The sequence below is a fragment of the Dermochelys coriacea genome, chromosome 13 (genome assembly GCF_009764565.3).
Source record: "Dermochelys coriacea isolate rDerCor1 chromosome 13, rDerCor1.pri.v4, whole genome shotgun sequence".
In the NCBI taxonomy this organism is placed as follows: domain Eukaryota; kingdom Metazoa; phylum Chordata; order Testudines; family Dermochelyidae; genus Dermochelys; species Dermochelys coriacea.
The window spans coordinates 26983956-26997397 of NC_050080.1; the positions used below are offsets into that span (position 1 = coordinate 26983956).

At 50.2% G+C, this 13442-nt stretch overlaps 1 protein-coding gene across 2 annotated transcripts in view; it reads left to right on the forward strand.

Annotated features, from left to right (window-relative positions):
* The window catches only part of AHCY (adenosylhomocysteinase), a 54399-nt gene that overhangs the window by 17145 nt on the left and 23812 nt on the right, over positions 1–13442 (forward strand). For both annotated transcript variants that reach the window (XM_038369741.2, XM_038369742.2), the window contains exon 5: positions 9493–9605. In XM_038369741.2, coding sequence (XP_038225669.1) covers positions 9493–9605 — 113 coding nt within the window. The remainder of the gene's footprint in view (positions 1–9492; positions 9606–13442) is intronic.

The window sequence follows — 13442 nt, forward strand, 5'->3', positions numbered from 1 at the left end:
TTCTGGGGATTAACTTTGCAAGGTTGACACCCCTTCCCATGGTTGCACACCATCTCTGAGTCCTTCTCACTCTGGCTTCAGCCCCTCTCTCGCTCCATGAGCTGCTGTTGCCTCTTTGTGACTTGGCCCTCTGGCCAGGTCACTATATGTGTTTTCCCCTTTTGGGTTATCAGTCATTCTTCAGCAATCTTGAGCAGTGTTCCCGTTCACTGCCTCATTGCCACTTCCTCGGTCGTAGGCAGTCTTCCCACTTACTGCCCCATGGTGCCATGTCCTCAGTGACTGGCAGGGGAGCCTGGGCCCACCCTCTACTACAGGTTCTGGCTCAGGGACCCTCCAGTTGGCAGCTAAGGTCTGTTCCCTTCTAGACCTTACTGCCTTTCCCTGCTTTTCCTTACCATCTAGCACTCCCTGCCCAGGGTTGCCAGCCTTTCAACTCCCTCCTTCTTGGGAGTGACTGTCTCCACAGCCTCCAGACACTCCTCTCTTCTCCCAGGGAGTGACTGCAGTCTTTTCCAGCACCTTTCTGCTCCAAGCTCCTGGGCTTTATACAGGCCCCTCCTCTTCCTTCACAGGTGAGCTACCTCCCAATAAACTCCCTCCACACAGCTTATATTGCCCTTGTTTGCTGCTTAATCAACCCTCTTCGAACCAGTGTTGGCAGTACCCCCCATCGCATAGCTCGCTGTTCGGGTTTCTCCAGGGAGTATTGGACTAAACAGTAGGAGAGCTTTCCTGGAAGGCATACATTGAATCAGAATTAGGTGCCTTGAATTCACTTTCTGTAACAGAACCCTGCACTTAACCGCTTTACTGCTGTAGGACGTTCAGTGGGAGCTGCATGAAACGTCCCTTCCCCCCCATCATGAAAACAACAGAGGCTAATGCTGTGGTTCTGAGGTCACCACAAGACAGAGCAAGGCACTGCCTGTACAAGTCATGCATTGGTACAGTAACTCCTCACTTAAAGTCGTCCCGGTTAACATTGGTTCGTTGTTACATCGCTGATCTATCAGGGAACATGCTCGTTTCAAGTTGTGCAATGCTCCCTTATAACATTGTTTGGCAGGCGCCTGCTTTGTCCACTGCTTGCGGAAAGAGCAGCCCGTTGGAGCGAGCTGGGGGGGCTTGGAACCAGGGTAGGCTGGCAGCCCCCCCATCAGCTCCCTTAAGTTCCTTGTGCTGCCCAGCAGGCTACCAATTGCTGGGCACTTCAGCTGTCCCTCCCCCCACTGCCGTGTGCTGCTCCTTCCCTCTGCCTTGGAGCTGCTCCTGGGAGCCTCCTGCTTGTTGTGTGTGGGGGGGGAAGAGGGGTGCTAATGTCAGGATGTCCCCATCCCCCCTGCTCCTGCCCCCCGCTTACCCCATCTCCATAGAGCGAGGGGGACACGACAGGGCTCAGGATGGAGGGAGCTTGCTGGCAGCAGCTGCTGTCTCATCTTGCTGATCTACTTAAAAAGGTGCTGTACTTAAGGTAGGGCAGAGCATGGGGTGTGGGGTCAGCATGGGGTGAGGGCTTTAAGGTGGAGCTGGGGATGAGGGGTTCAGGGTGCAGGAGGGGATTTAGGGCTGGGGCAGAGGATTGGGATGCGGGGCGGGTGAGGGCTCTGGTTGGGGGTGTGGGCTCTGGGGTGGGGCCAGGAATGAGGAGTTTGGGGTGCAGGCAGGCACCTGGCCTCAGGGCTGGGGCCAGAGGACTCCATCCAGCCCTCTCCCCGCCGGAAGCAGCTAGCTCTGGGGGAAGAGTCCCTCTCTCCCTGTTGGCAGCAACAAGCTCCGGGGCCGGGGGGAGAGGCCTGCAGCAGCCCTGCAAGCCCTAACTTGCTCCCCTCCCCAGTTCCTGCCCATCCCCTACCTCTCTCCTCTCCAGGTCCCTGCTGCGTGGCCCTTTAGGCCTGCTCCGTGGCAACGATCGTTATACAATAATTTGGATCAGCAAGGCGACCCAGTGCCTGACATTCTGTGACCCAGCACTGGGCTGCGACCCATACTTTGGAAAACACTGATGTAGGGTGCTTCTACAGAAGCTCGGCCACTAGGTGGCTCCCCATCCATTTCCTCTCCAGGCTGCACCAGATGCTTCAACACCCTGACACCACAATTAAATCAAAGTGCCCTCTGGGAACATGAAAGGATAAGGCTAGCGCAGAAAGAAGCCAGGATTCTGATAGCCTTGCTAGTGCGGGAACAAAAATGCTAAGATTAAGGTGTAAGGACATCATAACTGGCGTTGGTGCAGGTGTAGATATGAAGTGAGATGGCCTCTTTCAGATGAGGTGTACGTCAGCTAGAAGTTTATAGAAAGAGTGGGAGTTACTCATTCCACTTCAGCTTTAGTTGGGTCTGGTTTAATGCCAGGGGATCTAACTTGCTCATCATCTCTGAATTTGACCCTGGGAGAGTCCAAGGCATCCTCTGCATACACCAGTTTAACTTGCGTCGTTTTCCAAACTGGTTTAGCAAAACTGGTGCGAACTGCTGTGCAGATGCTCTGATTGTGGTTAGAGTGGTTTATTTTGGTTTAGCTTATCGTGATTCCTGATCTGTTTAAAACTTACTAGAAATAAGTCTAGTTTTAAACCAAAACAAGTGTCCATGCAGCCCTTTGCTCCGGTTCAACTAAATGAGTTGAAAAGAACACCTGAAGTTAAACTGTTGAAACTTGCTGACGTAAATGAGCCCTATAGTGGTATAAATTTACTTTCTTCCGGTCCCATCAATGTTTAGTGGATATTGTTTTAGGTTCTTCCTTGATTTAGACTTGTTTGGATTCCTCCGAGTTTGGCCCTTTCTCACTGGGGAAAGCATTGAAACCCATCTCTGCATCATGAATTCTTTGTTGCTCACTTCCTTCTTTCCTGCTTGCTCTTTCTTACCCAAATCTGAGTTTAAGCAGCAGTTCCCCATATTTGCATGTTTTCTTTCCATGATCTTCCAGTGAAGTTATGACAGATGTGTCTTTGCATTAGCATCTCCAACATCATAAATGCAAGGTTGCATCCCTGGAGGTACTTGGGTGTTATAGCTCTTGTTCCATCATATGTGCAAGTGGAGTCCTGAAGCCATTTGGCAATGTCTTGAACTTTTTTGCACAAACTTTTGTGTGTTTTTAGCACTGGGACCCCCCCCCCCCCAAAAAAAAAAAAGAAAAGGGGGGGGAAAAAAGAGAAAAGTCCCTCTGCAAAGGAACCCTAGAAGGCAGCGTTGCACTGCCCATTATTGTGTCTGCTGAGCTATGGCTCAGACTAAGGTTCAGGTAGGGCTGCTCAGAGTCTTGATTTATGAATCCCTTGTGATTGCAGTGAGAGGGAAATCTGCAGTACATTTTGATTTTATGCAATTTCACTTCCATTTGTGGCAGAAACGAGGGCTGTGAAAAATTTGATTTGTTAGCAGAATTTTCCACTTCATAAGATACATGCATATTACACTGCTGGCTTTCCTTCTTTTGAAGTGGGGGAATACTCCAGGCAATAGCTAACCTCTGTTTTTGTAACAGGTGTTCCACAGATGTTGGGGCGAGGAGAAGACCTTTGCTTCTGGTCTAAACTACAGTGCTGGCAATTGGTCTATGTATCATTGACTTCATCCCCCCCTTAAAGAGAACCTCATGGAGATCTTGCATATAAACACTGGGTTCTTCTACATGAAGGGTGCCTCATTTAACTCAATTCTGTTGAGAATTCTCTAGGATTCTTCTTTACTTCCTTTTCCTGCCACATCCCTGCTCTCTCCTCCCCTCTCTGCCTCAGCCTTTGTTACATCCGTGGCTCGGGTTCAGCTGGTCTTGTGCGACTGACCCCTCTTTCATCAGAGCATGTCTGAGTGGCAAAGGAAGATGCTCTTGTGCAGATCTGCACAATCTTCTGAGAGTGAATGCTCATTGTGGCATTGCCAGGGAGTGGACTTGGTGGGACAGTTGTTGTTTTCAGCCTGAGTGAAGAAGCAGCCAAGCTCAAGGATCCTAGCAGAGCCCAGTGGGCATGGGCAGCGGGTATCATAGGCAGGGGGAGGCCATGCCTCCCCAAACAGCCTAGCATAGCCCCACCCATGCTTCACCAGGCCCCCTTCTGCCTGCTGCTCATTTCTGTGGCTGAGAGGCTGGGGCAGGCAGGCAGGGGGCCATGGTACGCAAGACCACGCTAGGGCCACGGATGCTCCAGCTGTGCCACCCACCCGCCCAGCACTGGGGCTGGGAGTGCTCCGGCCATGCCACCCACTGGGGGCATGTGGGGGGCCGGCGGCCACATGGGAGAGCGGTGTGCTCCAAGCTCCAGCGGGGGAACAGAAGGCGTGGGGCCGAGGGCGAGCCTCCCCCAAGAGCGCATTCACCTGCCGCCCATGCCGGTGGGATATCTGAGCCCTTTCACAGGGGAGCCATACCCTGAAAGCCCAACAGGGCTTTGCCTGAGGAGCCCAGCAAAGCCCATGGATGTATTTGGACCCCGGTGAGGGGGAGCCCAGAGAACATATGTGGCCATATTGTGAGCGTCTCCACAATGGATTGTGAACGGAGTTCCATTTGGGCGAAGCTGGGAAGAGTACCACTTCCTCTTTTCCCCCAGTCTGACCCCTGGCTACAAACTTCCTTCCAGGAGCCTGGCAGGCTGGCTGCAGCCGATGCTGTTGGAGCCACTCCAGGCTGTTCCTTCCAGGAGCCGGAGAAGTGTCCCTGGCCTATCTCACCACTTCTGCTCCTCCTACCAGTTCCTCCCTCACAGTGTGACCTCTGCCTGGAATACTCTGTGCTGTCACTAATCTCGTGAACCTCCCACTCTCACAGCTTCTGTAGGCAGCTGAGAGTGAGCAAAGCCCATCGCTCCATCCTGGGGGCCTGGCAGCTCACTAGCTTTATTCCCACTCCTTGTGTTGCATTTACACCACTGCTCCTGATTGCCAGGACCTTGCTCTACTTGCCATCCGAGAGGATGGAAGAAGCTGTCTTTTCAAAGGTAAGTGTCTGTGCTTCTCTGTAAATCTGCCATGGCTGGTCGCTGGGCCTCAGGATAAGCAATGGTCAAAGCACTGTTTCTTTCCTGGGTCAGCAGCAGTCATATTGACTGTCTCCAGCTCCATTCATTTAGATGGAATAAATGTGCCAAACCTAATCAAGTCACTGTCTTTTTCCCAGACGCTAGTGGCTTGTCAGTCTCACTTCACAGAATTCCTTTTCCCCAGAGTTTTAGAACATCACAATAAAAAAAAAAAAATCCCACGGGCTTGAAATTTCGAATTAAAAACTAAGCCTTGTGGGTAAAACTTTCAAAAGTGCCTCTGTGTCTTAAGAGCCCAAGTCTTATTGACTTTCAATGAAATTTAGGCTCCTAAGTGACTTGGGTGCACTTGGAAATGTTCCCCTGTATGGCTCATAGAGCCTGCTGGTGTTGATCTTTAATCTGGCCTTGTGCCTTTGAGTATAATTCCCATGGATCTGATGTTTAGTGAAATAGCTAAAGTCTGTAGGGAAAGAAAAGGCCACTCTGGTTCTGGCACATGTGAACTCAGTTATTTCTACTGAGGAAACCTGAGTAGTGACCCATTCATTGATTTGAATCATGTGTTAAGGATGTGTTGGAATATTTAGCATTTGCATAGCACTTTATCCTTTCAAATCACCTTCCAAGACCTTGAACCAGTCCTTAGAAACGTCACTATGAGGCATGTCTTCCTCTTTGCACAGGTGAAAACTGAGGTTAGGTGTCTAGAGCACGGCCACTGAATTGGTGACGAAACAAGTTAGAACCTTGGTGTTCCTGATTCCCAGGCCCCTGCTCAGTCAAGTTGAGCAGAGTTTTCAAACTGTGGACCATGAGGAGAGTATCTGAGGGGCACAAGGACCTGACTGGTGCTGGGTAGATCCCTGTGCTAAAAAAACCAAACAAAATAAAATAACAAATCCCCGATCTGCCGGGTCACAGTGCTTCTTGGGTTTGGACTGGCTGCCCTTCCGTCATCATGAAGGTGGGGTAGCCAGGCCAGACCTGAGCCGTGCTGCACCCCATATGCCTGGAGTGGGAAGCCGAGCCCAGCCCCTAGGACGCGGGAGCTGTTGTCTGAGAGTGAGTGTGGGGTAGGCTCATTCTCCAGCTCCCACTGCCCTCCAGGACCTCTCCTCACCAGGCCCAGGTGGACTTGCTGTCCAGTTGTAACCCTCCCCACCCCCAGAAGGACTCTGTCACACTCGCTTGGAATGGGGACTCACATAGGCCATGAATCTCTAAATGGGGGAGGAGGGACAACAAAAACCTCAAAGACAATGTGATCTCCATCAGAAATACTGCCTGGGAAAGGAGCGTTGCACCATTAGACTATCCCTCTTGCCAGCCAGCCACTGGTTTGTTTAATTGCTTAAGAGGAGCCAGGTTATTTTACTATCTAACTGAGATGTTTTCTGGACTGCCCTTGTCAGCATGATCCTTTTACTGCTAAAGCCTGAGCAGGGTCCCACAGCAGGCAAACATGTGGTGTTTGCTGCCCTGGGGAGCAATTTGAGATCAAGGTGTTGAAATTTAATCCCAGTGAGTTAAGTGAATCCAGATTTCTGTCCCAGAGTGACCTTCAGCTAGGAAAACAGGTCCCATCCTTCAGCCTTTCAAAATAACTCAATCTTACTCTAGGCTTCATTCCCTCAAGAATTGTACTCTTTAAAGCCGGTTTTGTGAATGCTACGTGTGAATGTTCTCTTGGCTGGAGGTGCAGGTGGCTGGTGAGCTTGTGGGATTAGCATCTCTGCATGGCTTCCTGAGCTTCAGAGAGCACCAGTCTGAAATCCGCCTAGTTTTGCTCTAGTTAGCATAGGTCATTGAATGGAGGGCTACTACCTAGCAATGCAAGGCCCATCCTGATGGAATCATATGGCCTGACTGCTGTATTTCTCTGTTACAGGTCACCTGGGGAATCTGTCTTTTGGGGCATGAGGTGCCAGTTGGTTGCCTGTAGACTTCAGTTTTTGGTCCCCTCCCATATGGAAAACGTAAAGGAGCAAAATAAAGCTGTTCCTTATTGTCCCACAGTTAAGGCTACGATATAGTCATGGGTATTTTTAGTATAAGTCATGGACAGGTCATGGGCGATACAATAAATTCACGGGCCTATGACCTGTCCATGACTTGTACTAAAAATACCCCTGACTAAATCTTAAGGGGGCTGCTGCTGGGCGTGGAGGGCATCTGGAGGGGCTGCTGCAGGGGTGGGAGGGACAGCTGCAGTACCAGCTGGAGACTGCCAAGGGAAGCGGCTGCACTGCACTGCCCAGGAACTGCTGCTCTGACGGTCCAAAGGGCTAGCTGTGCCCAGGGCCGCCCAAGCAGCAGACAGTGTGGCTGGCCCTGGGTCACTCCAGCAGCGGCTGGAGCGGCTGGCTGCGGGGCTGTTCCAACAGAGGCCGGTGTGGCTGGCCCCAGGGCCACCTTAGCAGCTGTCCCGGAACCAGCTGTTTGGGCAGCCCTGGGGTCAGCCACACTGGCCTTCACGGAGGTCGTGGGAAGTCGCAGAATCCGTGACTTCCGCGACCTGAATGACAAACACGGAGACCTACCCATAGTACATTTTCATCACCTGCGCCTGCTGACAGTGCCACTCATGTCCTGAATCAGATTATTGGCCGCTCGGTGGCCAAAAGGAAGGGTGGTTCGGGAGCTAGTCTGGGAGTCCTGAGACCTGGGTTCAGTTCCCTTTTCTGCCCCAGACTTCTTGTGTGACCTTGGCCAAGTCACTTAGGCTTTGTCTACACTGGCAAGTGAAAGACAAAACTTTTGTCATTCAGAAGTGTTTTAAAAAACAAAAACAAAACAAAAACAAAAAACACCACCACCACCCCTGAAAGACACAAGTTTTGCCAACGACAAGTGCCGGTGTGAATAGCACTTTGTTGGCAGGAGTGCTCTCTCCTGCCGACAGACAGTGGCTACCCTGTGCGCCTTTTAGTGGCACAGCCGTGTTGCTAAAAGCTGCATAGTGTAGACATAGTCTTAGTCTTTCTGGTCCTCAGTTCCCAATCTGTCACCTGTGGATCATAGCACTTCCCTTCCTCACGTGGGTGTTGTGAGGATAAATACACAAAGCCTGTAGGGTGCTCAGGTACCATGGTCATGGTGTAGAAGCACCTTCAGTACATAGTGCCTGTCTCCGTTACACCACTGATCTGCCCCAACTCCACTGCAGGAAGATGAGGCTCCAGAGACATGGAGGTAATTTGTTTGGAGAGATGGCAGGGGCAACTCTAAAGAGGGAGGTGTCTTGAGCAGCTTTCTTAGTGCAGGCTATCGATTATTCCAGGTACTTAAGAGCTCACCTGGAAATGCATCCGATGAAGTGAGCTGTAGCTCACGAAAGCTTATGCTCTAATAAATTTGTTAGTCTCTAAGGTGCCACAAGTACTCCTTTTCTTTTTGCGAATACAGACTAACATGGCTGCTACTCTGAAACCAGTCAGGTCAATGTAGATCTGGCCAAAAAAGGAAAGACTATTTTGCAAAGAAACTTTTAAAGAAACAAAAAAGTTTTCACTTGAAATGTTTTTGTGAAACTGTTTTTATGACACTTATAAATGAAACTTTGCAAAAAGGTTCAAAATGTTTCAAATAGCTACATGCAAGGTGGTGTCGTTGGTTGCTTTCTTGTAAACTTATCTGTTGGCTGGAAAAAAGTTTCCAAAGAAAATTTTCCACCAGCTTCTAGTTAACTTGCTCCTCCTGATGCTTCATGTATGTGTTAGTCCTTTTTCACGACGTAGGGCTGTCCAATATGTAAAATCCTTTTCTTTCTCCCTAAATCTCCTGTCTGCTGTTTTAGTCGGGTATGGTACTCTTCTTCGCTTTCTGTCTTAAAGGGTGCAGTGTTGCTGTGATAAGTTAAACAGCTGCCATGTTCCAACCCAGAGGTGGTTCCATTTCAGTGGTGGGTAAAGGGATTTGTGTGTGTAGAGTTTGTAAAATATTGTGGGATGAATTATATGAAATGTATGATATTGGCAATGGGGAGCCTGTTCTGGTGGTTGAAGGACAGGACTGGGAGGCTGGAAAACTAGGTTCTATTCTTAGCTCTGCCACAACCTCCCTGTGACACCTTGGGTAAGTCATGTAATTGCTGCGTCTCCGTTTCCGTATCTGTAAACAGGGGATAATGCCTCGGAGGGGGGTTGAGACTGAAGTCATTAATGCTTCTACAGCTGCTTGAGATCCCTGGCTGGCATCTGCAAAGTTATTTTGTGGGAGCTGTGACTTGCTCAAGCTATTTTCTTGGTAACTTCTTTATGTGCTGAAAGTATTGCTGCCCCCTGAAGACCGTACTTAATCTGTTTACACTGGGAGAGGATCAGGTAAACACAGGGATGTAAATCTGGAGTTTAAAGACCCAAACAGTCCCATATGAGAGGGGTTCTTGTCTCTTACCCCTCCCCACTGGCAGAATTCTTCCAGAAGCTACTCTGGGCCCTGCCACAGAATCTGGACATTTCAGTTTGCAACATGGCTCTTCTGGTCTCACCTGCAGGAATTAAAGGCATCTCTGAAGAGACGACTACCGGGGTTCACAACCTGTATAAGATGAAAGCCAGTGGGAGCCTGAAAGTGCCAGCCATCAACGTCAATGATTCTGTCACCAAGGTAATGCAGCCAGCGCTCCGCCACTCTTCTTCCCCCCCCCCCCCCATTCTATTGATATGCAATCTGCTAATGCCACGCAGTCTGCTGCTCTGCATTGCATCTTGGCGTATGTGTGCTATGCTAGACTGCTTGCGGACTGGGGCTGACTGTTCTCAGGCCTGGTAGCTAATAAATCTTGACATGGGGTGCGTGGGCTGAGGCTGTGGAAGGGACCTGGGACATGTCAGAGTTAATGCAGTGTGGCATCTTAATGAACCTTTCTGTGTTTTTTGCAACTTCAAAAGAATTGTGGTGTAGAATAAATCACCAGTGCCTTGCCTGTGTCCAAGAATTCGCATTCCCCCTTATTTATTTGTGTTACAGCAGCATGCAAAGTTGTCAGTGGCAATCAGGGCTCCATTATGCTAGTCCTTGTGCCAACCCACAGTGAGAGACCGTCCTTGCCATGAAGAGCTTACAGTCTAAACCAGTAGTTGTCAGCCCGCAGGCTGCTTGCGGCCCATGTGACATCCTTAGGGCCATACAAGTAGTATATATATATTGTGGATGCGGCTCACGTAACACAGAGAGAGCCGCATATGCGGCCCACAGTTGTAAACAGGTTGAGAACCACTGGTCTAAACAGACAGGACAGATAAAGGGTGGGAGGGAAAACAGAGACATGGAAATCAAGAGACTTACCTCAGGTGTCACCGTAGGTCAGTGGAGGAGCTCAGGTTAAAACCCAGGTCTTCCTACTCCCAGTCCAGTGCCAGCTTCACTAGACCACCTTGCTGTCTCTCTCCTGCCTACTGCCACGGGCCTCTCAAAGGAGAGTCACTTGTCCAAGCTCAGGGTTTGGCAAGGGAGTTAAGCTGTCCTGCCATTCCTGGAAGTGACGTTGGGTTGGGGGGCAGGGGGTGAGTGCGTGTTGCTTTGCTTTTTTCTGAATTGTGGCGGTGACTCTAGAGCAGAGGTGGGCAAACTACGGCCCGCGGGACCCTCCTGCCTGGCCCCTGAACTCCTGACCCAGGAAGCTAGCCCCTGCCCCCCCCCCCCCACTGTCCCCTCTCCCCTGCAGCCTCAGCTCACTGCACCGCTAGCGCAATGCTCTGGGCGGCAGCGCAGCTGCAGAGCTCAGCCTGACCCGGTGCTCTGTGCTGCGGAGTGTGTGGCTGTAGCGCTGCCAGCCACTGGTGCTCCAGGCAGCGCGGTAATGGGGCAGGGAGGGTTGGATAGAGGGCAGGAGAGTTCGAGGGGGTGGTCAGGAGTCGGGGTTGTGGATAGGGGTTGGAGCGGTCAGAGGGCGGGAAACAAGGGGGTCGAACAGGGACAGGGCTCCCAGAGGGGCAGTCAGGAAGTAGGGGTTGGATGGGGTAGCAGGGGGCAGTCAGGGCAGGAGTTCTGGGGGCAGTCAGGGGACAGGGAGAAGGGGTGATTGGATGGGGCAGGGATTCCTGGGGGGGGGCAGATAGGAATGAGAGGAGGGGTTGGATGGGGCGGTGGGGGGCAGTCGGGTGGGGGGTCCGGAGGCAGTCAGGGGACGGGGGTGCTGGATGGGGCAGGAGTCCTGCAGGGGCCATCGGGGACAAGAAGCAGCGGGTGTTGGGCCACACCTGGCTGTTTGGGTAGTACAGCCTCCCCTAACTGGCCCTCCATACAATTTTGGAAACCTGATGTGGCCCTCAGGCCAAAAAGTTTGCCTGCCCCTGCTCTAGAGGGAGGCGGGGAACTTGGGACCAGTTTTTCAAAGCTATTTAAGTGCCTAAAGATGCAGGTAGGCATCTAGTGGGGTTTTCAAAAGCGTCTAGGTGCCGAACTCCCACTGAAATCAGGAGTGAGGTGCATTAGGTACCTGAATACGTTTGAAAATCTTGCCCATACTGATTTTCTGTCCCAGTGTGGGTGTTTGCAGGGCAGAGAATCTTTGACTTGTAGCTTGTCCATGAGAAATGGCACTGCCCAGTGCCAAGCTGCATGTCAGCACTGCTTTACCCGTTGGGTTGTGTTGCTGGGTCCCCATCTGTGCCTCTGCCCTTGGGAAGGGAGAAGCTTCTCATTGGGCTCAGGAGAGTTTGAAGAACAGGGCTTTGTACTAGCTACATAGATTTGGTTTCCCTTGGAAGTTTATTGTCCCACTGTCCAGACTGTATTGTTGCCCTCTAAGGTGGCTGAACCGGGACCTTAACTTGCTGTCTTATGGGGCATTAATTCCCTCTTCCCTTAACTATTACTTGGCCCACTTTTTCTCCACTCTCCCAACTGAAGAACAGCCTCCATCAGCTTGGTGACCACAAAGGATTGGCTGGAGTGACTCCAGCCCCAGCGGTTAACCGGATAAATGATATAATGTTAATTGTTTAACCGGTTAACGTTTTTAAACAATATTTACATCCCTAGCTGGCTGTGAGAAGCTACGAGAGGGAGACAAAGAGCCACACTCTGCCATAGTGGGTTAGTCATCTGAATTGCTCAGTTCCACGCCTTTTGTTCACAACTATTAACTGTAACATTCTGAGCAGGAAGATCTTGCAGCAGTAAGTTACAGACAATCCTTAACTTTCACTTAGTTTTATTTTTGTCTGGAATAAGACTGCAATGTGGCATTTGCCTTTCAGCACAATGTTCCTCTTATGTAGTGAGTAGCTGGTAGTGTCAACCATATCTAAGGCTGCAAGATAGTTTCCATCCTAAAATGCTACGCTTCTTTAGATTTATCTCTTGATTTTATTCCACTAACAGCCACCTATTCTATGCTCCCAAATGCACAATGTCAGGTCTGTTCCCTGTGGTTTATAATCCCTATACATTACATTGAGGTCAGATTTTGTATGTTGAAGGTAAGTTGAGATCTAAGGTGACCAGAAGGCACAGTAATAGTGCAGTATTTGGTACACAGTTCGTGATCCCCCAGGTGATGTGCACACATGAAGGGGCCAGGCTAGAAGTGTGTATTCAGTTGTAAAAGATGCATCTCCTCTTTTGGGTTCTTCTAGCCATTCAACCTTACCACTGCATTTTGAGGGCAGGCTTGGAGACTGGAGTCGGCTTGTTCTCATTGGCTCTATCTTCTCGTCTGTGATCTCGTTATTCATGTCCTTTAAAGAAAAGCAAAACTTTGGCAGCCAGAATCTTTCCTGGCATCCTGTAATTTCTCAAACTGAGATCTAGGGCCCAGATTGAGTTTCACATCTCCCCTGCCAAAACAGAGCCACAGGGTGGGGAAAAAAAGGTAAAGAGCATAAAGAAGGAAAGACATTTCAGCAAGAAATGCCCACTAGGCTCAGGAGGATAAAAACATGAAATGACACTGTTTGTCTTCTGTTTCTAAGCTGAGTTTTAAATTAAGGGTTGGGCTGCTCACAGCCAAGATACCCGTGTCACTGATTTGTAAGGCAGGAGAGAGAGAAATGAAATCCAGGGTTTCTTGCTTTGACTGCATGGTACCTTGTAGCAGTTTTACTCTGATTGTCCTTGGCTGAGTATCCTCTGAGGTGACTATGTGAAAATTCAGCTCATTGCAGATGATGTGGGAGCAGTGACTGGAATGTGCTTTGGGACCTGGTGGCTTGGAATCCTGGAGTTATGCACGCAGGCATTTGGCTGCTTGTCACTTCTAGAGCACACATGCACGTTCCTTAAAGATGCTGCTGCAAAGATAGCAGAGTTATAAGTATCTGCATGCATGCTAACCATAGGTGCTGGAACTACAGGTGGGAGGCTGCAGCACCCCCTGGCTTGAAGTAGTTTCCATTATAGTACAGGCTTTACAGTTTGGTTCAATGGCTCTCAGCACCCCCGCTATAAAAATTGTTCCAGCACCCCTGATGCTGATTGTTCTGTTACAGCTGCCTGTTC